Genomic DNA, 27,554 nt, shown 5'->3' with positions numbered 1-27,554 from the left:
ATTTTGAACTGTGCTCTGGAGTTTTCAGAGCAGCAGAGCTCCTCTGGCTGGGTGTGGTGGCAGCAGGCTCAGCGGGGGGTTGGAGTAAGTTTTCCCCTCAACCTGCTGCCCTATCTCAGCCAGTCACTCTGTGATTTTCCGTGACATGTTATCTTTTCGGGATATAATATGTTTTAGTATATGTGGTGCTGTCATTTTGTTTGCAATAGATCTGACCCACATACAGAGAACACTCTGGAGAAAAGAATATGTAAAGGATGTTTATTTTGACAAAGATAATCCGGAACGGATGATTTTCCTACTGTATGGGAAGAAGGGAAGAGAATTGGTGAGAATAGGGAACTGAATAATGACAAACTAAGAACAATGAATTAATGCAATCAAGAGAACAGCTTACTAAATAGGTGTGGTCAGGTCATCAGGGGAAAAGGCATTCAGGATCCAGGTTTGTAGAAGGTTCTTAAGTGCCGTTCTGTGTGAGCTTGGAGCAAACAGGAATGAGTTCGGTGTGCAGATGGTTACGTTGGAGGGTGGACAGGGTACGCTTACGGCTTGGTCCAGGAGGTGAAGGTAGCAGGAAAACTGCCAGCTAGATGCAAATCCAAATGAAGACGGTAGATAGGAGATGAAATCCTCAGAACGTAGATAGTCTTGATCATCCAGAAAGACCCCCGGACACGTAGTCAGTGTTCAGTGACATAAATCCTGGGTTCAGGTTTACTTCGCCTGCGAAGGAGCATAAACAAAGTTACAACGAGGTTGAAGAACAAAGCATAGACTGGTGTTTGGCTTGAGCTTGTTACCACTGTGGGCAAACACTCTGGCATCGAAGTGCTGGCAGCCTCCTGCTTAAGTACTCCTCAAAGTAATCAGTAGAATAAGTCACACCTGTCACCCAGCATACCTGAGAACTCCAGCACCGTCTGAAAACACTGAACACATGTAGCAAGCACAAAAACACAACCCAGATCCTGACAGGTGCATACTTACAAGAATGTATAATGTTTCATTTTCCACTGGAAATGTTTGACATTTTAAGTTAATGTAGGTATTTTATAAACTGTATCACCACAGTTTTTCCTTATAATACCAGTTAATTTTATTGGTCTTCCCAACACCTTTTTGGCATGGAAATGATTTGTAATAAAAATATTGTGAAAATCAGCAAAATTATAGTGGTGAACACCATATTATTGAATTTTGTTTAACTGATTTTTTTTTTTTTACAATTCTGTAGTTTAGGTTTTGTGATAATTCTGTATGTTGGCTTTTCTACATTTAAGCAGTCGCTTTGTAATTAACAAAATTAATAATGTGTATGTCTTTATATAGTAAATACTGATTTGTTTCCTAACTAATGATTTAACTTGATCATATTACAAGCGATGATTAATTTAGAACCAACTGTGTGACAAGAAATCATGTCCCCCCTCAAAATAGCCATATAGGTGTGGCGGCAACCCATCAATCTTTCTTCTCTCCCCTCATTCTTCTTGTAGCAAGCCTATTAAAATCATAATGAGACAGTTACTGTTTTTGGAGACTGAGATCAGAAATAAAAATCCTCCTCATTGCTAAAGCTAAATAATTAAAAAGATGAAAAAAAATGACTAGTTGGGGAAGGATAATTATTATTAGCCAAAAATATCCATAACTTCTGTATCCATAACTGTGGCAATTTCTTCTCTAGAGTTATTCATATGTGTACCATGCACATAATAACTAAACTTGAAATATGAACAAAAAAGTAGTTGAAACATATTTCAGCCGCTCAGATCCCAAAAATATCACAAAATGGGAGAAAGCATCCCGACTCTATTTAGCCCTTAGCTGTTTCCAACATGCACCAAAAGCAAATTTTCTTGTTGAGTGTCACTTAAATTTACATTATGCTTTACAGATTGTCTGAACTGACATTGAATAATAAGGATGTTCTTTACCTTGCAGCTCTAATACTAACAGAGCCCATTTTGACTCACAATTTTCAGGTGTTTACCGTGTTTAATTTTAAACCAAATTGAAGCTTGAGGTACTTCTAGACATTCTGCTTTGGTTTAATATTATCTGTAGTAAATACAAATAACAAACAGAAGAAAATGTGTAGAAGTGTCATAAACAATTTTCTATTTTCATTATAAAACTAAAGCCATGGTATTCCTTTGGCTTTGTAAATATGTATTATTTTGTCCAAATGATGTAATGCAGTATCAGCTCCTGTTTTTTTCTTTGTTTTTTGCTGGACATATTTCTATTTTCATTTTCTTGTGGGATCTTCCAGCAGAAAAGATCTATCTATGGTGAAACAGCACCGCTCTGCTCACACTTCAAGGGTCAATTTGCCAAATAAAGCTAGCTGCCACTTTCCCTCGTCCTCCTGCCCACACCCCCGCTTAAACCCCTCCCTCATCCACACATTTAGCCACGCCCCTACGTGTCTCTTGGCACCACCCACTTTGCTGGCATTTTTTCAAAATTAGTCTGGGGGCAGAGTTATGGTTTTACTTCGTGTTTAGTTCCAATTCAATAATGAAAATAAAACAACATTCATTGAATAGCAACATTCAAGAATGGAAATTGCTGTTGTAATGGTAATGATCGCCCACCTCTCCAGTGCTATCGCGAGCTTATCCATTGCTTTCGCCCGCCTATACATTGCTGTCGCCCGTCTCTCCCGGTGCTGAGTGCACAAAAGTCTCAATTTTGGCACTGATAATGTGCCATAAAAAACACAGAGCTCCTTACCAAGAATGAAAGATTTAAATACCAGTGGAACTATGCAAGAGACTGATCAACAGTTAAAAGAAGGCTTTGATTGCCGTGATGTCAATAAAGATTTTTACAATGATTAATGAGGAGCATAATAAATCTTCAACTGTGCATTTTTTTCATAAAATGGAAATAAAATATATTTTTTTTAAACTTGAAACTCCGTTTACATTGGTTAATTACATCTGAGGAGATGTCTGTCTTCCTATCAGAAACAAACATCATTAACTTAAATTACAACCAGAAATAATAATATATCAACTAAAAGGCCACCCCCACTATAAATAATACTGTTTCATAGCTACAAAATATTCCCTATGTGTTTTCATTTGTAAAGTGGTTTAGTTTATAAACAACTATTAAAATGAATAGAAAGTGAAGAAAAGACATGGTTTTATATAGACACACTCAGCATTTAGCTTCACTACTTTTACTATGACTGAAGATGCAGAAGAGTGACTGACTGAATTGCTTGAGAATAAATTGTAATAAAACTGATCTGCGGCCCTCTGGTCTAAAAGCTTTGCAGTTACTGCTCAATGCTCTCTGTTCAGTCTGAATTTGAGCTTTGTGTCACTTTCTTCTGGCAAGTAATCAGTTATGAAATCGTTTTCACTTTGTGTGAAGAAAATGGATCTGTGGCATGCAGAGAATTTGGAGGGTGTCATGCTCAGTATGTGAGAATTAGCTACTCTGGAGTCTGCAACACATTCTTCCTTAAATACCTAAAAGCTGAGTGCATGAAATTACAGGCCAGCATTCAGCAGTTATTGATGGCTACGGCTGCCCTGTGCACAGCTGTCCTACAGAGAACCAACAGCGAGACTTTAATTCCTGTTTGACTGATTCAATGCCATTTTGAAAGCGGTTTTGTGTTTAAATCTGACAGATTTGCATTCTTACCTGTCTCATCATTCTATGTCTTACATCTAGGTTCATTTTAGGAAGTGCTTGGAAAACTGTTGATAGAGAGGAACAGCCTTCATTATTTATAGCACCATACAAGGAGTCTGCCCAGTTTAGTATGAGATCAGTGTTGTGAGCCAACAGCAGCTCTCAATCATGCAAGCCCCTGGTGGAGCGTCAATCAGCCTTTAGACAGTGTGTGATGGATTTTCCCAGAGCCTGTTCAGACAAACCAGTTGGACCAAGATTTACTGAGTCCTTTGACAAAGGTTTAAATGAACGAATACCCAACCCTCATAAATTTTTACTTTGGTTCATTAAAGCATAAACTGCAGAATGTTCACAATAGTAAAGGGCTGCAAAATATTTAAAGGTTGTCTGAACACACATTGGTAGATGGAGCGAGACGTGATGTCCCAGATGTGCTCAATCGGATTCAGGTCTGGGGAACGGGCGGTCCAGTCCATAGCTTCGATGTCTTCATCTTGCAGGAACTGCTGACACACTCCAGCCACATGAGGTCTGGCATTGTCCTGCATTAGGAGGAACCCAGGGCCAACCGCACCAGCATATGGTCTCACAAGGGGTCTGAGGATCTCATCTCGGTACCTAATGGCAGTCAGGCTACCTCTGGCGAGCACATGGAGGACCATGCAGCTCTCCAAAGAAATGCCACCCCACACCATTACCGACTCACTGCCAAACCGGTCATGCTGAAGGATGTTGCAGGCAGCAGATCGCTCTCCACGGTGTCTCCAGACTCTGTCACGTCTGTCACATGTGCTCAGTGTGAACCTGCTTTCATCTGTGAAGAGCACAGGGCACCAGTGGCGAATTTGTCAATCCTGGTGTTCTCTGGCAAATCCCAAGCGTCCTGCACGGTGTTGGGCTGAGAGCACAACCCCCATTTGTGGACGTCGGTCCCTCATACCATCCTCATGGAGTCGGTTTCTAACCGTTTGTGCAGACACATGCACATTTGTGGCCTGCTGGAGGTCATTTTGCAGGGCTCTGGAAGTGCTTCTCCTGTTCCTCCTTGCACAAAGGTGGAGGTAGCGGTCCTGCTGCTGGTTGTTGCCCTCCTACGGCCTCCTCCACGTCTCCTGGTGTACTGGCCTGTCTCCTGGTAGCGCCTCCAGGCTCTGGACTGTACGCTGACAGATACAGCAAACCTTCTTGCCACAGCTCACATTGATGTGCCATCCTGGATGAGCTGCACTACCTGAGCCACTTGTGTGGGTTGTAGAGTCCGTCTCATGCTACCACGAGTGTGAAAGCACCACCAACATTCAAAAGTGACCAAAACATCAGCCAGAAAGCATCGGTACTGAGAAGTGGTCTGTGGTCCCCACCTGCAGAACCACTCCTTTATTGAGTGCGTCTTGCTAATCGCCAAAGATTTCCTCCTGTTGTCTTTTCCATTTGAACAACATCTGTGAAACTGATTGTCAATCAGTGTTGCTTCCTAAGTGGACAGTTTGATTTCACAGAAGTTTGATTTACTTTATATTGTGTTGTTTAAGTCTTCCCTTTATTTTTTTGAGCAGTGTACAACTGATTCCAGCATTGATATTTGTTATTGCATTGTCTATGAGAAAGTTACTTCTCTTTTATGCATAACTGTAGATGGAAACATTGGTTCAATTTCCTTTACAAGGTGATGTTTGTTCTCGTATGATACCTAGAGTCACCAGGAGCTACAATCTCCAATTGCTATGAATCAGAAAAAGGCAGACCCAAGATTCAGCCAGACACAGTACTGAAAATTTAAAAGGTTTATTCAGCCACAGGAAAACGTCACACAGGTAACACTCCTCACAACTTCCAGGAATCACTGAGGCAGAAAGAGGGATTAGTGACTTGTAGTCTCTCCAGATTTTGCAGGGATCAGAAAAGCCACTAACCTGCTTTTGTCTTGAGTGGAACTTGAAACCCAGAGGGGAAACCTCAGTGGGCGGCAGGCGGTGATCTCCACAGCACAGGTAAGAAGTGACTCCAGGCTGAATAATCCGAGGGCTAGGCTGGCTCAATAATCCAAGGACAGAAACAGGGTCAACGATCAGAACAAGAGGCGTCAAGCAAAGGGCAGGCAGAGGCATAAACCAGATGCAGGAAACAAGGTCGACAACCAGAATCCAAATAGTCCGACGGGGAGAAGGCAGAGGCATAAATCCAAAAAACAAGGCAAGGTCAAGAACAACGATCAGACAGGAAGGACCACTGGATATCTACTCACACGATGGCTTTCAAAAATCTGGCACCGTCTGCTTGTCAGAGTCAGTATATATCAGGGAAGACACAGGTGCTTGAAATGCCACATATTGCACTACACTGCAGCAGCCACCAGGTGCATCTCATCTGCTGATTGCAGCCAGGGAGACGGGGTAGAGCAGACGTGCCTAAATCAAGAACTATGTTTGAGAAAAGTGGCTTTAAATAATTTGCACCCTCACCCTTTGTGAGTTACAGGGACATATTATATTGGATTACCTGTCAAGTATGCTTAATTTCATAGCAGGATTAGGGAGTATTGAGGTCTAAATGATAAAGGTCCTGTTACTGAAAGCTGCTGGTGATGGTGCTGTTATATTGCCAATTGTTTGTTTTACTTGTTGTGTTTTTAATATGGAGCTATCAGGCTGCCGCTCTGACCAGGACTGTCATGACCTATGGGTCTGTGTGGTGTTTTTGTCACTTCTGTTTTGTAGTTGGTTCACTTTGCTTGTCTTTGTCTTGTTTTTTTGTCACTCACAGCCTTCCATATTTAGAAAAGGCATTTGCTTTTAAACTCTTTTTTCTTGTATTTTGTCTTTTTCTTGTATTTTGTATTATATGTACCTGAGATCTGCAACCTGTGGCTCTGGACCCCCAAGTGGCTCTTCAGACCTTCCATAATGGCTCTAAATAATTTTAAAAAGTTTACAAAATTGAAAAAGAGCCATAATGATGTTTTTAAATAATAATAACAAGTTTTTTACAGTCCATGTCTGAGTTCTTGTACATTTATTATTTTTGTTATTTATTAAACACATTTTTAATACTGCTCTGCTTTACTGCTTTTGGATCCTACAACAAATCATGACAGGGAATCCCTTGCAAACAAGATTCTGAACCTCAGTGGGTTTTTTTCTGCTAAAATAAGGAACACATTAAAACAAAAAAGGACTGCAACTCGGTATTACTAAGTCTACCTGATAAAGTGGCCAATGAGTGTAACTAAGACATTGTTTTCAAGGCATAAACTAAGCAAAAAATGTGTGCCTGCAACTTTTGTCACATTTTGAATCCACACCTACACACAGTGTGTTTTGGTGCGTCAGCTGTTATCTCATGCACTATTATTGGAAGACTCGAAGTGTTAGCATGTTACAGTATACATATTAAGCTGTTACTGGAGCCTCCATGTTTCCTCAGCATTTTATTCCTATAAAACATTAGCTGTGTTAGTCAGAGCTGTCTTTAAAAGGTAGAGTACCTTCTGTCATCGTCTCCCAGCTGAATTAAACCGACATCTTCAACATCTTTCTTCAATTTCACTCTCAAGTCAAATGGTGACAATTTCCTCAGGGAAATTCAGTTTTTGAAGCTTTCTCGATATTTTCTTACATTTATATAACCAAAGTGTTACCTTGTTCCTAGAAATAGAGAATTGTAACTAAAGGTTATGGGAAAGAAATAATCCCGCTCAGTTTTGTTTATGGTGATCTGGTACCTATTCTAGCGACAGTCAGACTACTCCCTGAAAAGTTCTCCAGTCCATCAGAAGAGCGTAGCAAGAGCTTGGTTGCACATTTAAGATACTGTGCTGGATTAAGATCTTACTTAAATCACCTTTCCTCCCCATTGTAACTCAAAGTCATTTTCACCACATCTAGGAGCCCAAATGCACTGAGTTATGCTTGACTGATTCACGTTTTGTATCAACAAGGAATTGAATGGCCGTACTTAATAAAGCAGGCAGTAAGGGTATAACCTGTAACCTTTTTTGATGACAGACAATCCATAGTGACACTGACCTAAAATATGACATCAAAGTACCAGGTATCTATGACATTTTAATAAACAACACTTTATGACAATAATTACATACCATTGTTTAAATTTGTACAGAAATATTCCTACTGCTGCTAGGACAATATTAGTTATTACAATTATAATAATGATATTTATATTGGTGTTTTGATTTAGTTATGTAGACTTCAGTTTTAGCAGCTGTTTTCAAGTGAATGTGCTAATGGCACTGATTATACCTTCTGTTATTCCACCAAGAGGTGGGGACACTCTGTTCTATATGGTTTCATAGAATTATTTAGTAACAGTCTCACTGAAACCTTCAGTAGTTATAAAAAACCATAACCTTTTCAACCTTTTGAAAGACAAATTGTCAAAACTCCGTTATATGACTTTTGTCTTAGCAAGTTATCCTTTTCATGGTCCTGAATTGTACATTTCCAGTCATTCAAGCATAGACTGTGTTTAGTTTAAAAAATATCAAGTAGAAAAAACCCATTTCAATATATCTCAGAAATACAATGAAAGACTGGTAGAGCTATACAGGATGTAGGTTAGTAGTTGAATCTGCCAGGTTATGTGGGCTTCCTATAACCTCTCCTTGATTTGGACATTCGTATTATGAAGTTCAAGGTAAAGTGCAATTACAAATTCCATGCACCCATCAATTTCCTAAATGTGCTTGTTCTTAGATGGACGATGGTTACCTTCAGCGGTGATTGGACGAGAGGTTACAGCTTGGACAGATCTGCAGGCTGGACCCACATATGCACAGGTAAAACATGCAAACTCCATGCAGATCCAGGCTGGCAGTTAAACCATTTTGCTGGGAGGCAACACTGGTAACAACTGCTCCACCGTGCAGCCTCATCATACAAAGTGAAAAAACTCAGAAATCAAAAATTTATTGAGTATAAATCCAACCAATGTTTGTCTAAAAGGATGTCTGTCAACTTGGTAAATTGCTGTAGCTGTGCTCTATAGCTCTCTCTGCCCTGCAGCAAGTTAAGAGTTGAGTAATAACTTCTCTTTATATAAACACAACAGGATTAGAATGATCCCACATCCCCTACCCTCTTATTTCAGCAGTTCTCTTTTCTTCTCTCCTTCTGTGTCTTTCTACCTCACTTTGTCTCTGCTGTTTGCTTGTTATGTCAGGCTGTCAATGCGAATCCTTCACTAAGACAGCTCTTGAGGGCCAGCAGGGTGGACAGTAGTTAAACACAGTATGTGTATGTGTGTGCTTGCAGCAGTCATGTGTAAAGCAGGTGAAAGAATTTGAACGTTTCCTCTTATGTCCTTTCCTCTGAGCTCACTGTCCTTGTATATGCAGGGAGTCTTTTTGGCCTGTGTGTGTGTGTGTGTGTGTGTGTGTGTGTGTGTGTGTGTGTGTGTGTGTGTGTGTGTGTGTGTGTGTGTGTGTGTGCATGTGTGTGTGTGTGTGTGTGTGTTTGCACACATTGTAGTAGCATGTGACTAAACAACAGAGATTGAACATGGCAGCTGCCACGCCATACAGAGCCCCCAGTTACACACTGGTGCACCCAGTATTTGAGCCACTTTTTTTTACCAGACTTTAGTCTGAAAGCACAGAACAGTCCATGAAATTCACCTGTTTTGAATGAACACCATTGAATTTCTGTTTATTGTGACCTTGTTGATTACCCAAACAGACAAACTCAGTTCATCACTTCTGGCACCCTGAAATTAGCAGGTATTTTTAGGTTTTCTCTCCTAAGGACCCACATATTTTTCTTGTCCTTTTTTTATGCTTGTGGCAACAAAAAACATCAGCCATGATAAAATAAAAATGCTATCTCTAAATGTGCAGAAATGTGTAAAAGTTGTCAAATAAAATATGACATTCATCTCTAATGCTCTCTCCTTACAGTCTCCCTTCTGTAATAGAATAGTTCAGATTTTGAAAATAGTTTTCTGTGAAATGATGATGAGTGTGAAATTATTGGCTGATATAAAAGATACAATAAAGACAATGGATAATATGGAAATAATATGGTACCCAACAATCTTATTGCTGAGGTATATTCAGATCATAATGTTGCACAAGGTTCTTTGATAGGGCCTCGGTGTTTTATTTTACAAAATATTATCTGTGCATTCTATCAAATAGTATACAATGTGTTTTATATGCAGATGACAGCACATTTTATTGCTCTGTTTGGAACAGCTTTGAGAGCAAACTGACAGTTTTCAAGACGTGGTTTGTCAAATAATGCTCTGGATAAAAGTGTCTGCCAAGCGTAAACAAAACTGGCTATAAATTATTGTAAAAGTAAAATGTGTAAAACCATTGCAATATTATATAAATCCAATTACATTTTAAACAAGAAATACAATTCATGGTATTCTGCTCCTTAATAGTTCTGTAGGTGACTTACAGTCTGGAAGTATGGGGCAAAACATTTAAAACACTAAAGTGGTTCATATGCAGCAATAAAAGATGTTCAGGTCACTATGATCAAACTAATAAAACTTTCTATAAATTGCATGCCTTGAAATTTTATGTTTTAGGGAACTAAATGCCGCACTGATAATGTATTAACCATACAATAACTACCTCCCAAACTGCACCCTATCCTTTTAACTTCACAGAAACTCATTTTGACTAATCTGGGTTATCCCTTTAAGACCTAAAGAAAACTCTAAACTTCCTTCCTGTAGGTCATCAGCAGGTTATTGCACAGCCTGGAATAGATTTTTTTCAATAATTTAAAGCAGCTTTTAGATCTGGATGTAAAACCACCTGGTTGTGTTCGTATCAGCGATTAGAGTCGGTGTACATCTCTCTTGTTGCTGGATTTGAGTTTGACATCTGGTGTGATCGTCAACTGATATGCAGGTTTATTGTGGTTGCATTGTTTCAGTAGGCCAGGACCACAGGACCTCAGGGACCTGCTGGGGACATAAGGACACTTCACAATTATGCACTGCTTTATATTAGTCTAGCTCATAAACCTTCAATATAATAGGTTAAAGTTTTTTGTTGTTTCAATGGCTATAGGTACGTTTGCAAGGCACAGATCAGGCCAAGACTCATCCATCCATCCATAAATATTTCATCTCTGTTCTCTTGAGCTGTTAGTCTTGCAGACTCTTCACACTTTACTGTTTGCTGTGTCTTCCTGTGTTTTTTCATCCGCCTACAGCCCGCTGCTGCCAGAAGCCATTTTTAAAACTGTGTTAAAAGAAAAAAGTGAAGGTATCCAAAAAAGCCAACTCAAGCAATGTCTGGTTTTAAAGTCACTTTAAACGATTGACAGAGGTCAGCCATAAGTATCGGTGTGTGCAATTACTGTGAACTTCTGTTTATCACTTTGACAACTCACTTTTTTTTACCTCAGTTATTGCTTTTACAGCGAAATGAAACGTAGTATAGTGTGTGTGCAAAATCAGAGTTTGTTATGAAATAAACTATTATCATGAGGAGGACTCACCTGTAGACCAAACCCAGGGGACCAACCTGTTGATTGGCATTAAATAATATGATTTAATTAAGAACAGACTACAGATATGCGGAGTTTAATCTAACAAAATTGATTAATTACCTGGTAGATTTCATACAAAGGCAAATATTGACTCTGGGAATGTAGAAGACCCGAAGCCAATGCCAACTTCAACACGGTAATGTCATAATAAGAAAATACTGCAAGATCTTAAAATCATAATAATTTATTTGACAACAGACTGATAAACTACTCATGTTGTCTGAATTTAAAACAACTCAGGCTGTAAAGAATTAAGGAAATAATGAGGGATAATGCATAATCTTACAGACAAATGAACACTTCCAAAATGTGTTGATGGTGTGGAAATATTTTTTATTAGCATCCATGTGTTTATTGTGTTTAACAGTTATTAGAGGAACGCGTAATTTCTTTCACATGAAACAGGAAGAAGAGATCGAAATGCATTCCCTCTGCATATGTACTGGTTCACCTCTTGGGTTTGCATGGGACTCAACAGTTATGTGTAAAACACATGCCTCAGAAGATACCATCCCCCTGAGGATGTCCGGGAAGAAGATGATGTATGGGCCCATCTGCTCCTAAAGTAGATGTTTGCTCCAACTCAATCCAAGGTTGTGACCATGCAAGGAGTTATTTTAGCCAAGGAATGAAGAGAGCCTTGGCTATCTCAGGAAGCACCGGCTTTGCTTGGTTTTGGGGCTTTCTCTTCTCAGTTCTTGTCCCACCCCGTAGTGCATGCTTGTATAGAAGAACTGTGTTAACTCTATCTCTTTTTGGCTTCAGACAAGTTGACTGCGTTCAGTGGAGCGAAAAAGGTCACTGTATGCATAAAACTTGTAATATACTTTTTTCTGACCAAATACAGTTTGAATGATTACATTTAATTCTCCTGTGATTCTTTTGCTAACTACCAGTCTTCCTTCCAGAATACGAGAGGCAAGGGGTTCTCTCCAACAGTGCCCTCTAAAAAACATCAAAACTTCAGATTAGCTCTTTGAGAAACAAAAACGTTTTTATGACTTCAACATAGCCCTTGTGTTGTTTTACTTGAGACCTGCTTTTCTAACTAGACATCTGTTTCTATGGGTGGTAGTTTCTGATCCAACAGTCGCTGTCCCACATACCTGCACATGTTGACGGTCTGTTGTAGCTCACTGCTCATCTTTTCTACCAGTTTCTCAGTTTCCCTTTTTTTTTAACCATGTCCTGTCCAGCAGAGTAGAGCTCAGAATTGTTGTCTGAGTGCCAAGAAAAAGCCCAATAGATTTACTTTCACAAGTGGACCATTACAGCTAACGCTTCAAAGCTCTGCTTGATATTTATAAAAGAAACTTTATTAGAAACTTCTTTGGGATTATTTCAATTGTTACAGACACAGAGACAGAAACAAAAAGGAAAAAATAAGAAGCATGAAAGAGAGAGAGGTGGGGCAAAAAGGAAATGGGGAGAGAAGGAGAAAAGAATGGAGGAGAGAAAGAAGGATAAGGAGAATACAAGATAACACCCTGCACCTGCAGAAACATTCATATTAACAGCTTTTGAATACAAGATGTATTTAGTGGTAAATGCGGCTCAATATCCAACATTTGTGTATCTGTTAACACCTGAATCTAAACACCTATGGGTCTGACTGTGAGCGCGCTTGTATATACAAGGTTTCTCCATAAAAATATGCAATAGCGATGGTGAGAAGCCACAGTACTGGCCCCCTGGACCTAGGACAGGAGATTTGAGCCATAGACATCCAAAGGGCCCCCCAGAGTACAGGAACCCCAGAAGAACCATTGCCGGGACTACCGCAACGGCCCAGAGAAGAGCAGGGGAGAGTCCCAGGGGAACCAACCAGCAGCTACAGTGCAGAAGCCCCAGGGAGCTGCAGCAACGAGCCCACAGGCCCCACCAGCAGCTGTCTACGCCCGAGCAGATCCAGCCATGGCCCCAGAGACCTGAGACCCCGGGACACATCATTCCCCAAGCAGAGGCCCGACAGAGCCCAGGGGTCCAGGCCCCGGCAAGCGGCCATCTGGAGTGAGCCGGCACACAGCAAAGCACCCAGCCCTGGACACCGAGAACCACAAGTACACCGGTGGGCAGACACACCAACCAGGGGCAGGTAGTGTGGTGGGGAGGAAATAGGCTCCACATTTGATCGGGGGCCCTAAACTGAATCCAGTAGAGATATTAGTCCAAGACCCAACCTGTCACAAAAAACAGGCACATGCAGTCACAATCACACATTCCCACCCTCATGCGTACACAAAAACAATCACACCCATGCACCCAAGACATGACATGACATGACAGCCAGCAGAGCAGCACACTGCCCAGCCCTCCCAACCATCCGGCTAGTGCCAGATGCCCCAGCTCGTCAGTCCATGAGAGGGAAACATGCACCACCTGGGTAACTGACCTGGGCAGGCCAACCGCTCCAGGCCAAGCAAAACACAAAAGCCGCCCCAGTGCAGGCACAAGACATGCTCCATTGTCCCACCCACCCAACTGCCAACCGCAGCCTGGCACTCAGCCAGGGGCCAGAGCCACAGACGGAAACATTGGAGGAAGGCCACCACAGCACGCCAAGGACCGAGCACCCTGCCAACCCCACACCCAATCCCCGGAGGTGCCCCAACATGCCAGCCACCCACACTCCTGCACTGTACACCCCACCGCACCAAGCAGCCCAGCCAGACAGCCAAGACCCCCCCCCCCATCCAACAAGTGATCCTGAGAGAGCTGAAACACCAGCCCCAGCACCAGACAAACCCCGAGACCCAAACCCCAACCCCAGCCCAGATCCCGACCAGAAGGCCCGCTCCGTCTCCTGGCCTCCGATCCCAGAGGGCAAACAGAGAACGGGGGTGTGAAAAGACCCCAAGCCTACCTCCACCCATTCAAATGTGGTGGGGAAGAGGGTCTCCAAAGGGCACCACAGAAAGGCCACAGCACGTGTAGCAAAGAGGCTGCACTCCCCCCTGAGACACAGAACCACCAACGTCCAGGCCAGCCAAGCAAAAATGACAGAGCCAAGCCAAGCCGCAATTCCCCCCGAGCCAATGCCACAGTAACACCACACATTCTTCCATACATTGGTAGAGGCACGGTGAAGACCACTGACCCCAAGCACACACCACCCACCAGGAACCATCCAGCAGACAAGCAAACCCCACCTCAGTATAAGGCCAAGAAGCCCAATGCAACCACCGAGCCCAGCGATGCCCACCCTGCAGCACCCACACTCAGAGGCCAGAGCCGCTGCACACAGAACCACTGCTCCAACACCACAGCACGCTGTACAGCAGAGGACAGAACGCAGCAAAGAGCACCCAAAGCAAACTGTCCACAAAGCCCACACCGTGCAAATGCGACCCCACCAGCCCTCCAAAAATAAAGCTCCCTGCAAAAGTGCAACCCCACGAAAAGAAGACTCACAGGATCCAGGTCCAGGAACGTGCCTGACACCCATACCCCTGCCAGAAGTAGCCCCACGAGAAAACGCACACCGAAGCCCACAGAGCCAAAACCAAATCCCACCGAGAACCCCACCAACCCACCCTCTCCCAGACAGAACCGGGACCGGTGTCAGGAACCGAAACCCAGACAGTTTCTCTTTTTTTCTGAGTTGCTGTAGACATCTGCTCATCCTGAGCCTGGTTTTGTCAGGGTTTACAGATTTTATCGTAGCATGTTACACACACTGAGGAGACAAATGTTAATAATTTTGCAGCATATAAATAAAAATGTATTAAGTGTTAAGTTAGCTACAGGCATATATTTTATTCACGTTGTTCTGAATGTTCTTTCTCCTTCTATGCAAATAATAAAATCTATTAGTTTTAAAGATTGTTTGGCCAGGATTCTTCCTCCAGAACCGGGACAACTTTTTCATGAGAGGAATGACAGAATACTTAATGGTAGTGTGACAAATTGTGCTATTTCTTAAAGAAAGGCTATTTTAAAATATCTCAACATGATCAACTTCAGTGATAAAAGGGTAATCTATGTTGTTTGTCATACTTCTCTCCTTTCTGTCATTTCCTGTGGAAAGAACGCAGAAAGGAGCTAATTCTCATCCCAGCTGCTTCAAACTCGGCTGCGAACTATCCCAATGCATGCTGTAGGTCTTGGCTAGAGGGGGCCAGCAGGTCCACGTTATCAGCAAAAAGAAGAAACGAAATCCACTTGTCCCAAAACTGGACCCCCTCCGGCCCTTGGCTGTGCCTAGAAATTCTGACCATAAAAGTTATGAACAGGACCGGTGACAAAGGGCAGCTATGCCAGAGTCCAACATGCGCCGGGAACAGGTCCGACTTGTACAGAGACTGGATGGCCCCTAATAAAGGGCCACCAACTCCATACTCCTGGAGCACCCCCAACAGGGCACCGCAAGGGACACAGTTGAATGCTTTCTGCAGGTCCACAAAACACATGTGGACTGGTTGGGCAAACTCCCATAAACCCTCAAGTACCCTGTAGAGGGTCCAGTGTTCCAGGGCTGGGACGAAAACCATACTGCTCCTCTTGAAGGTTCGACTATTGGCCAGACTCTCCAGTACCCTTGTATAGGCCTTACCAGGGAGACTGAGGAGTGTGATCCCCTTGTAGTTGGAACACACCCTCCGGTCACCCTTCTTGTGAAGGGGGAGCACCACCCTGGTCTGCCAGTCCAGAGGCACTGTCCTCGACTGTCACGCAATGTTGAAGGGGCGTGTCAACCATGACAGCCCCACAACATCCAGAGACTTGAGGTACTCAGGTTGGATCTCATCCACCCCTGAAGCCTTACTACTGTGGAGCTTTTTAACCACCTTGGTGACTTCAGCCTGGGTGATGAAAAAGCCCGAGTCCACAGTCACTGCTTCCACCAGGGAATGCATGATGACAGTATTGAAGATTGACTTGCAACTCCTCCTGATTAAATTATGTGACAGCTTTTGTAGGCTAACAGAATTAGGATTTACTGTTTTAACCTTGTATTTGTGTTTTACTGATTTATTTAGCATTTGCATTTTTAATATGTTGAGTATTACCTGCCCTAATAATGACAGAGAAGTCTGAGGTTAATCCTGGCATCCTGTCATTTTAAGTGCACCGGCGAGAAGTTGTGGTATTCCGACTGGAAGGCTGTCAGTTCAGTTCCAGCGTCTCCATGTCAAAGTCTCTGTGGGCAAGACCCTGAACCCCACATTGCTCACATTCTACAAATCAGGATGGCTTATTCAGTAAATGAGATTTGATTGGTCAGAGAGACTAGAAATATACTGAATAAAATTAGTAAATCTCACATTTACATCTGTTATCCTTACCTGGCTTTCTAAGGACTCATTACAGCCATTCAAATGATAATGGTCATTATTAACCCTTAAAGAGAAACCTTTTCATCCACATCTGTTTCTCTAATATATGCTTAAAATAAATATATAGGAAGTATTGTATGTACAGATAAAAAAAATAGCTGCCTAGGTAAAAATACCCTATAAACTTTAGCTCCTCACTGAAAACGATCAAAATGTTAGAGCTTGTCATGCAGACTCTTCAGTCGAATCCTTACAGAGCTGATGTGACAGCTGCTGTCGTGTACTGTGAATAAACGGAGAACCCCTGGATTAACAAACTGGATGCCATATCTTGATTCGCATGCCTTTTGGATTGACCCCAAGCTTGAATAAGCTCTGCACTGCCCTGGTATGGAAGCACAGCTGCTGATTGGTTTATTGAGGGTAGTGAAGCACAAAGCAGTAAGTCACCAAAGGTTTTTACTGCCTATTGTGCACAGAGTTTATGGGATCTTATCAATTAGCATGCTCACTGCTGTAAACAGGCCAGTCGCTTTGTGTCTTGTCAGCTTCATGCATCACTGCCTTGTTAAAATCAGACAAATGCACTTTAAAGAGCCAGATAATAAAAAGGAAGCAGTCTGTATTTAAAGAGTTACTGGTCCGGCACCAGTTCTAGAATTGGGAAAATGTAAAACATGCAGTTTGGTCCCTTTTCTGCAACCCTGGATGTGAAAATATATCTAACGCTCAAAAAGGGCTTTGCCCTTGTTCATCTACAACTTGAGAACACTTTGCCTTCATTATGTAACTATATCTAAATAACTGGCTTTGTATACGGATTTCTTCTGTATGCAGCTACCTTCATAGCTGCAAGATGTGGAGACATATTAATGAAACTAGAGTAAAACTGAAAACCAGCCCATTTAAAATATTCTTCATTCAAAAATTAAATACATGTTATTTTATTTCGCCATGGCCAATTGAAGGAAAATATCTTGTTCAGTTATGGTTTCAAGCACAGATATAGATGCACAGCGGTTGAAATTAATGCAAGTCAATCTATTGGCAATCAAAATAAATTATATCCATTTAAAGATCCCTGCAAAACAATTCATGAAATTCACATTATTTTCAGGTTAGAGTCACTTTATGTAACAACTCATTGATGTAGCACATAATTGTTAAGTGGAAGGCAAAGGATATGTGTTTTTGATATTTTATTAGCCTCATAGCATAATTGCCTAAGTCATATAAGCCAAAACATAACTTAGGCAATTATGCTATTAGGCTAACGATTTTTTACTTATACAAATCTCAAAAAAAGTGGCATGCAGCAGCTAAAGCTCAGACAAATGAGAATAAGAATTTATGTGAACATAAATGTTTAAGTCTTGCCATGAATTCCTAAATAGATTTAGATATGGACTTTGACTAGGTTATTCCATGATCCAAACCATTCCATTGTACGTAGCGCTGGCTGCTTGTTTGGGAAACCCCAGTCTTGTCTGCGGTCTCTAACAGGTTTTCATCCAGGATTTCCCAGCATTTAGCTTCATGCAGTCTAATATCAACTCTAATCATCTTCACAGTCCCTTCTGGAGAAAAGCATCCCTACAGCATAATGCTGCCACCACCATGTATCACAGTAGGTTGGAGTGTTGACAGCCTAAGTTTTTTCATGACATGCTTTTTGCATTAAAGAGAAAATGTCCAGTTATGGTCTCATCTGAACAGAGCACCTTCCTCCAAGTGTTTAGTCTGCTTCTAAAATGGCTTGTGGCAAAGCGTAATGCAGGGTTCATTGTTTGTGTTTTGACAATTTTTTTTTCATGATCCTGCATTTCAGCCATCAATGAAACGTCTTCCACTCTGCCTGGGAATCTTAAAAACACACCTGCTGGAACATGAACCTCCACTCCAGCGTTAAGTGTTTTGCAGCCTCTAACAGGGTTAGCTCCAGGGTTGCCCTGTATTTAGCTCTGTCCATCTTCCCATCAACTCTGACCAGCTCTCTGTTCCTGTTGAAGAAAGACATCCCCAAAGCAAGATGCTGTCACCACTATACTGAACTGTAGGGATAGTGTGTTAAAGGTGATATGCAGTGTTAGTTTTCAAATAGTTACATTTCGATCTCATCTGACCAGAAAACCTTTATGTTTGCTGTTTCTCCTACATACAAACTTCAAACACCACTTCTTGTCGCTTTTTCCAACAATGCATTTCTACTTGCCAGTCTTCTATAAAGACCACATTTGTGGAGTCCACAACTCTTTGTTCTTTCAACAGATTCTCCCACCTAAGCTGTGGATCTCTGCAGCTTCCTCAGAGTTATAATGGGCCTCTTGGCTGCTTACATCAAGTTCCATGTCTTGGTAGGTTTGCGGCTTTGCCATCTTCTTTCCACATTCAAATGATGAATTGAACAGAGCTCTGTGAGATGTTCCAACTTTGGGATATTGTTTTAGAACCTACCCCTGCTTCAGACTTCTCCACAACATTCCCTCTGACCTATCTGCTGTGTTCCTTGGTCTCCATGATGAGTAAAGAAGGATAAAACTAATCCATGCTGCCCTTTTCCGATTTTTCTTTTTGCAAAAATAATTCTTCACTCCACAGTTCACTGCTCTCCTTTGTGTTGGTCTATGATATAAAATCCAAACATCAAACACTGAAGTTTGAGGTTGTAATGCAGGGATAGGACTTAACTAGTTACATTTACTCATTTACATTTACTTGAGTAACATTTTGAAAAGATTTACTTCTAGGAGTAGTTTTAATGCATACTTTTACTTTTACTTGAGTGATTTTCTTTTTGAAATAAAGCTACTCCTACTTGAGGACAATTTCTGGATACTCTACCCAACTTGAGTTACTTCACTAAATGAAGAACAAGTACATTTTAATTAAAAATGCCCATTTCATGTTACAGTGAAACTTCTTGTTTGTTCTAATGATATTTTTTACCTACTGAGCCTGCTAATCCATACGGAGGTCAAATGAATATACAGTAAACAGTATTTATTATCAATGGAAAAAGTTTTACCATGTTCTAAAAAAGAAATATTACCTACTATAAGTATTGGTTTCAAAAGTTTTATATTGAGAAAATTGCAGTGTCTAATTTCAGAATTTCTTATTTTGTAATTCTGTTATTTATGTGTATGTTTTTTTTTTTTTTCAGTCTTTAAAAATACTAGATTTGCTCATAACTTAATATTTTGTCTGACTGATTACATTATGTTTACAATAATTAATCAGATGTTATGATCTGTTACTCGGTAGTTTTCTGACTAAATGTTGTTTTAGTCATTAATGATTTTTTTTTTTTTTTTTGGATGGCTACTTTTTATTTTTACTTTAGTAAAATGTGTTGAAGTGGTGCTACTCTTATTTTAAATATAAGTGTTCTCTTTCCATCCCATTCTAGCATTTTCTGATCTGTGGTTGTGTCACAGCCGCTGTGCGAGTCAAACATAAATAACAGTTTGTTGATATGTGAGAAGATGGCTGTTAACTCTGAGGCTGCTTCTGTTGAGCGCATACAGCGAGAGAAGGAAGCTGACAGAAAGGACAAACCGTGTAGCCTTTGACCTCTCAGCGGACAGTAGTTTCACCGATGAGCTCATGTGATTTCTTACCTCTATCTGATCGGGAAGCAGATCACCGCATGTGGTTTCTTCCTCTGGATGAAAATCCCAACCAAACTACCTCTGCAAGCAACTTCTGAATGTTTTCTAAATGTTTGGCGTTCCTTGGCAGGAGGCGTGCACATACGGAACAGCATTGTAGGGATGATGCCTTCTCTGACAGCCTGTCATCGATTGATGGACAGGAGCTGAGCGTAATATTTAGAAGTTTAACTATGATGTCGTCATGTGCGCTGCAGCACGCTGCAGAGAGATGTACCAAGAACTGGCAAAGATTTCCTGATGGAGTAACTAACACCTCCCTGCGGGTTGCAATTGTTTATTTTGTCCGCTTTCACGCTGGATGTCCTGAAAACATCTCGCTGGTGACACGGTGTTAACAGCGCTCTTAATTATGGTACCTCACAATTATTGGCTGATGATGAGGCTAGTTATGATGTAATCTTTCTCACTCCCTCTTCCTTGCACACAGCTACAGCCCCTCCCTTTCTTTCTTGTTTCCCCACCTCTTTCCCTGTCTTTCTCTCCTATCCTAACCAACATGGCCGCTAAGTCGGATGGAGCAGCGGTGTCTGTGGAAGATGACAACACGCCCAGGAGCCTCTCGGAGCCGGGGAACCCCGCAGCCCGGTCCCGCTGCACCGCCGCCGGTGGGAAACCCTACACCCTCCTGGACTGCTGCTGGGTGCTCTGCTCCCTGCTCGTCTTTTTCTCCGACGAAGCGACAGACCTGTGGCTGGCCGCAGACTACTACGTGAAAGGCTTGTACTGGTGGTTCGGCTTGACTCTTGTCTTTGTCGTGGTACCCTCCGCTGTCGTGCAGGTGCTGAGTTTCAGGTGGTTCGTGTATGACTACTCGGATCTTAGCGGCGGAGAAGGTTCAGCCAGCGGCAGCGGGGGCTGCGCAGCGGCGGTGGCAGGCGCGGCTGGCGCCGATGCCACAGCAGGCGACAGCACGTTAAGTACCAAGGACAGCGACCAACGCGCTGGGAACGCGGCAGTGGCGAATGCCGCGAATGTTACACCGGTGTGTACGTCCTCTGGCCCGGCTGCTGCGGCGGGAAGAATCGGCTCCCCCCGGAGATGCTGCACCATCTGTATGTGGGTCTTTGAAACCGTGCTTCACGTGCTGCAGCTGGGGCAAGTCTGGAGGTAAGACAGCTTCGGAGGTGTGCGGAACAAGAGGGGTGTGCTCGCATCTGTGTCCACGCCTGCTCCACGCGTGCGCGTGTGTGCACGAGTGTCAGTTTGTATTAAATAAACGTGCAGGGTGTAGATTCAAGAATCATATCCTGCACGGTTTCTGCTCGTTAGGGAAACTTATTTGCATGTGTGTGCGGGTTTTCCATTTTTGTCTACTAGTGCATGCTTCTCCGGCTTCTTACCGATATGGTGACAGAAATGTGCAGAAGCCGACCACGCCGTAGAGAAATACACCCCCTCTCTCAGAGCTCAATTGTCTCCTGGACCTAACCTTTTTGTCCAGCTCCCATTCCTGCTCTGGTGGTGACTGAATCTAGACGGATGTATACAGCTGCTTGAGCTCTGGTGGGAGCTTCTCTTTCTCCATTGCTTCCATATGTCACGGTCTAGATGTGTTGACAGGAGCTCTGTGGTTTAGACCCCCCTGTTCCTTTCAGTGGACATATTTCTGTTGATGTTGAATGTTTCTTATTTCCCTCGAGAAAGCTGCCTTTTGGATGGGAACTTATGAAATGAGAGAATGCTCCAGGAATTTTTTTAATTCCTACACTAAATTGTTACTATTAAAAAAATGCTTCAGGTTCTCCCAAAAATTAAGGCTTCAGTTTTCATGTCTAAAGCACATGGAGGAATCATTTCAGGGTTGCTTTTAAATCTGCTCCTCTCTTAATTTCTAGATGTATTTACTGATTCCTAAGGAGTGTACAGAGGATTTATATACTTTGTCATGTTTCGCTTTCATTTGTATGTTTCATTTAACCTTTTCTGAGAGCTAGAGTTTTTATGTGGTGAGCAGATTTCCTCATTTGTCTTAGTTTTCCTTTTCCTCTATGTGCTCACCTTTATGCCTGCTGTTCGGGTTTTATTGGCATTTTTCTGATTCTCTTGTTGAACCTCATGTTAATCGTCTCCTATGTTTGTTGTGTTCTGACGTAGATTAACAAATAGTTAAGTTTTGCTCCTGGACCTGGTGGCCGACTTTCTGGTCAGTTAAACTCCTGATTTATGAGTGCTTGTGATTTAAATGCAGGAGTCAACCCTTGCACATTTTGGATCAATTAGAGAGATTTAGTTTGCTGATTTATTTTCCCCAAGATTACAATCCTGAGTTTTCTTCTCATGGCCATGGCTCTCTCATAGTCAGTGTTGGGTTTAAAGCTGAATCAGATTATGTTTTAAGAAAAAAATTAACACCTTTCCAAGCCTTATCCTATCAAGTTCTGGGCTTCTAACAAATTCCCTTGGAAAGGGCAAGAAACATCACATCCATCTGCAAAAAAAGATGCACCTGGGTAATAGTCTAATAGGCAGACGTTATTGCATGTTAAGGAGATAATTTAGCCGTTTGATTTAGGTGCGTTGGACCACGAATGCATACGTAGGTTGCTCTAGAGGACCAGAGTTTGAGACAACTGTCTCAAAAAATTGCATTTTAGTTCAAGGTTAATGTTCTTCTTATGTCTCACTAATAATCTGGACGTCAATTGCCCGGTGATCATTCCAGCATCCTTCCTCCAAAGCTCTGGTTCACCTGAAGCTGCTATCTGTTGTATCTTTGTTCTTTTAATTTGATTATGCCCTTGGTGAAAGACACAAAAACAGACTTGAAATCAAGCCTTCAAAAACAAACTTGATCCAGTATTCGTCTCTAGATGACTTTATACTCCACTACTACTATTAGGTTGCACTTACTGTTGAAATAAATACCCAAGTCCCCCCTCTCTTAATCTTTCAAAATTACATGATGGTACTGCAATAAAATCTAACGTAATTTGAAAGCTTTTTCACCATCTTGTTTTCTTAATAGGGCATTGCTGCTGTTGGTTAGGCAAGGTAAGTGTTTTTCAGATTTGATGCATTTCTGTAGATCCATAAACCAAAACCTTTTTTTCTTCAAACAAACAAGATTTTGAAAGTAAGTTAGGAGCAAAGCTAATTTACATAAAGTTAAACTAACAAGTTTTATAAATCACAATGAAGCCATTTGGCCACTTTGTCACGTTTCTGAATGCCTTTGGCATCATCTGCTGCTTCAGAGCAAAGAATCAGTCACAGATACTAAAAGAAACATGTTGGGATTATGAATCTGAGAATATTATTTAATACTTAATATTAATATTTTAATATTTTATCAAATAATATTTCGGTCTGTTGAGGGTTGTCCTGTGAATACCAGCCCAGTAAGGCGATGGTATTAGGACAAAATAGAAAAGTGTGAGACGAGCTCTGACATTATTGAACAGCATAAACTCTGCACACACATGGAATGAATTCAAATAATTTCTTAAAATACAAGAATTTATTAACAAAAATAAGTCAACTCAAAGTTGAACATATTTCAATCAATAAACTCTTTACTTTGCTAAAACAATCCAACTAAACTACCAAGCAGAATTAAAGGATAATGAAGACTAATGGACTATGTACAATATAAACACCCCTCCTTGAACCGCCACCTTAAAGTGGTGGAGGGGTTTGAGTGCTCAAATGATCCTAGAGGCTATGTTGTCTGGGGCCTAAATGTCCCTGGTAGGGTCTCCCATGGCAAACAGGCTCTAGGTGATGGGTCAGACAAAGAATGGTTCAAGAACCCCTCATGAAGAACAAAATATCGAGGCACGTGACGTCGTCCGGTACGGCAGAGCTGGGGTCCCACCCTGGAGCCAGGCCTGGGGTCGGGACTCGTCGGAGAGCGCCTGGTGGCCGGGTTGCTCCTTGCGGGACCTGGCCGGGCCAAGCCCGAACGAGAGACGCGAGGCCATCCCCCAGTGGGCCCACCACCTGCAGGGGGAAACGTGAGGGACCGGTGCAAAGAGGATTGGGTGGCGGACAACCCAATCCCAAGGTGGAGACCTCAGCGGCCTGATCCCCGGATGCTTAGGCTGGCTCTAGGGACGTGGAATGTCACCTCGCTGGGGGGGGGAGGAGCCTGAGCTTGTGCGGGAGGTCGAGAGATATCGACTAGAAATAGTCGGGCTCGCCTCCACGCACAGCGTGGGCTCTGGAACCCATCTCCTTGAGAGGGGTTGGACTCTCTTCTACTCTGGAGTGGCCCACGGGGAGAGGCGGCGGGCTGGTGTGGGTTTGCTTGTTGTCCCCCAGCTCAGCTGTCTCGTGTTGGGGTTTACCCCAGTGGATGAGAGGGTCGTATCCCTGCGCCTTCGGAGGTCGATGATCGACTTTGTTGTCGTATCATCAGACCTTCGGCCGCATGTTTTGGACACTCGGGTGAAGAGAGGGGCTAAGCTGTCCACTGATCACCACCTGGTGGTGAGTTGGATCCGCTGGAGGAGGAGAAAGCCGGAAAGACTTGGCAGGCCCAATCGCATAGTGAGGGTCTGCTGGGAACGCCTGGCGGAGCCCTTGGCCAGGGATGTATTCAACTCCCACCTCCGGGAGAGCTTCGACCAGATCCCGTGGGATGTTGGAGACATAGAGTCCGAATGAACCATGTTCTCCGCATCTATTGTCGATGCTGCTGCCCGTAGCTGCGGAGGTAAGGTCTGCGGTGCCTGTCGCGGCGGCAATCCCAGAACCCAGTGGTGGACACCGGCAGTAAGGGATGCTGTTAAGCTGAAGAAGGAGTCCTATTGGCTGTGGTTGGCTTGTGGGACTCCTGAGGCGGCTGACGGGTACCGTGAGGCCCGGGCTGTGGCCCGGGCTGTGGCAGAGGCAAAAACTCGGGCCTGGGAGGAGTTCGGTGAGGCCATGGAGAAGGACTACCGGTTGGCCTCGAAGCGATTCTGGCAAACCGTCCGGCGCCTCAAGAGGGGGAAGGAGTGCTTCGCCAACACTGTTTATAGTGGGGATGGGAGACTGCTGACCTCGACTGAGGACATTATCGGGCGGTGGAAGGAGTACTTTGAGGATCTCCTCAATCCTGCCATCACGCATTCCGTGGTTGAAACAGAGGCTGGGGACTCGGGGTTGGACTCTTTCATCACCAAGGCTGAAGTTACCGAGGTGGTTAAAAAGCTCCGCGGTGGCAAGGCTTCGGGGTTGGATGAGATCCGCCCTGAGTACCTCAAGTCTCTGGATATTGTAGGGCTGTCATGGTTGACACGCCTCTTCAACATTGCGTGGCGGTCAGGGACAGTGCCTCTGGACTGGCAGACTGGGGTGGTGGAGGGTGTGTTCCAACTACAGGGGGATCACACTCCTCAGCCTCCCTGGTAAGGCCTACGTCAGGGTATTGGAGAGGAGAGTCCGACCGATAGTCGAACCTCGGCTTCAGGAGGAGCAGTGTGGTTTTCGTCCCGGCCGTGGAATACTGGACCAGCTCTATACCCTCTACAGGGTGCTCGAGGGTTCATGGGAGTTTGCCCAACCGGTCCACATGTGTTTTGTGGACCTGGAGAAAGCATTCAACTGTGTCCCTCGTGATGCCCTGTGGGGGGTGCTCCAGGAGTATGGAATCGGGGGCCCTTTATTAGGGGCCATCCGGTCCCTGTACGAGCGGAGCAGGAGTTTGGTCCGCATTGCCGGCACTAAGTCAGACCTGTTCCCGGTGCATGTTGGACTCCGGCAGGGCTGCCCTTTGTCACCGGTCCTGTTCATAACTTTTATGGACAGGATTTTTAGACGCAGCCAAGGGCCGGAGGGGTCTGGTCTGGGGACCAGTGGATTTCGTCTCTTCCTTTTGCGGATGACGTGGTCCTGCTGGCCCCCTCTAGCCAAGACCTACAGCATGCACTGTGGCGGTTCGCAGCCGAGTGTGAAGCGGCTGGGATGAGGATCAGCTCCTCCAAGTCCGAGGCCATGGTACTCGACCGGAAAAGGGTGGCTTGTCCTCTTCAGGTTGGAGGGGAGTTCCTGCCTCAAGTGGAGGAGTTTAAGTATCTCGGGGTCTTGTTCACGAGTGAGGGAAGAATGGAGTGGGAGATCGACAGACGGATCGGTGCGGCTGCCACAGTAATGGGGGCGCTGTGCCGGTCCGTTGTGGTGAAGAGAGAGCTGAGCCGAAAAGCAAAGCTCTCAATTTACCGGTCGGTCTACATTCCTACCCTCACCTATGGCCATGAACCTTGGGTCATGACCGAAAGAACGAGATCCCGGATACAAGCGGCTGAAATGAGCTTCCTCCGTAGGGTGGCCGGGCACTCCCTTAGAGATAGGGTGAGGAGCTCGGCCATCCGGGAGGGGCTCGGAGTAGAGCCGCTGCTCCTCCACATCGAGAGGAGCCAGTTGAGGTGGCTCAGGCACGTCCCACCGGGAGGAGGCCCATGGGACGGCCCAGGACACGCTGGAGGGACTATGTATCTCGGCTGGCCTGGGAACGCCTTGGACTCCCCCTGGAGGAACTGGAGGAGGTGTCTGGAGAGAGGGACGTCTGGGCGTCTCTGCTGAGTCTGCTGCCCCCGCGACCCGGTCCCGGATAAGCGCAAGATGACGAGTACGAGTACGAGTACAATATAAACAAGTTGATAAAAGATGAATGAGAACCATGACTGAAAGAGTGATGCAACATTACCATGCAATGTTATTTATGTTTGAGGACCAAGGATTATCTTGAAGAATCTGGAAGTGAAGTTAAATTAGTCTTGGAACCAACTTAGGCAATAATCAGCAACATTTAGACAACCAATCACAATGCAAGATCATATGATTAATGATCATATGACATCCTTGGATCCAGTTGAAGAGTTTATGTCTGTTTGGCAGCAAAGAGACATCAGCGTGCTTGTCTCCCCTATCCGGTCCCTTTCAAAGGCCGTGTGGAAGAGGGTCAATGTAGCAACAGCTGTGCCATTGTTTTTTCATGGGGTCACAGAACAAAACAATGAAACAAAACAACAGGGCAATATTGCATTGTTTCATATGTGAACCAATTCAGCTCTGGAGCTGCAGGTTGCAGACCCCTGATCTAGCGGATTAAAACTGTGATCCTATCTCAATGCAGTTGAAGCTAACAGTGCAACAACTTAATTTTTATTCTTTGTTAAAGTAAAACTGTAAAGGTAAAAAATAAAATTGGTCCAAGGGACCAATCAGCTACGGTTTCTGTGCCATCGCATATCATTATAAGAAGTTGATTTAGTATTATGTCTTAAGTACAGGGGGGCATCAACAGTTCTACAAGGGCACTGGCTCCTGTTGGGCCCTATCATGAGCCACTTATGGTCTGCAAGTTAGTCATACAAAGTGGAAAAAATAAAAAGACACGGAAAACCTGAAATTTAGGAACAATTCTACAATAAAGACAGTAAAAAATGAAAATATATCTGCAGGAGAATAAAAATAGAAATGGACTCACATTA

At 43.4% G+C, this 27,554-nt stretch overlaps 1 protein-coding gene and 1 long non-coding RNA gene across 2 annotated transcripts in view; one reads left to right on the top strand and one right to left on the bottom strand.

Moving 5' to 3' along the window:
* Positions 1-246: 246 nt before the first annotated feature.
* LOC124870862 lies at positions 247-20,181 on the bottom strand. Its single transcript, XR_007038900.1, has 2 exons — positions 20,086-20,181; positions 247-726 (listed from the first exon to the last, which is right to left on the bottom strand). It is a non-coding gene; the product is annotated as an uncharacterized LOC124870862 (long non-coding RNA).
* xkr7b (XK, Kell blood group complex subunit-related family, member 7b) overlaps positions 17,426-27,554 on the top strand; it is a 95,332-nt gene continuing 85,203 nt past the window's right edge. Inside the window, exon 1 of the mRNA XM_047369682.1 lies at positions 17,426-21,246. Coding sequence (XP_047225638.1) covers positions 20,636-21,246 — 611 coding nt within the window. The 5' untranslated portion in view covers positions 17,426-20,635. The remainder of the gene's footprint in view (positions 21,247-27,554) is intronic.

The sequence above is a fragment of the Girardinichthys multiradiatus genome, chromosome 1 (assembly GCF_021462225.1).
Source record: "Girardinichthys multiradiatus isolate DD_20200921_A chromosome 1, DD_fGirMul_XY1, whole genome shotgun sequence".
In the NCBI taxonomy this organism is placed as follows: Eukaryota; Metazoa; Chordata; class Actinopteri; order Cyprinodontiformes; family Goodeidae; genus Girardinichthys; species Girardinichthys multiradiatus.
The sequence above is the reverse complement of the archived record's forward strand: the minus strand, read 5'-3'. Positions and strand labels throughout refer to the sequence as shown.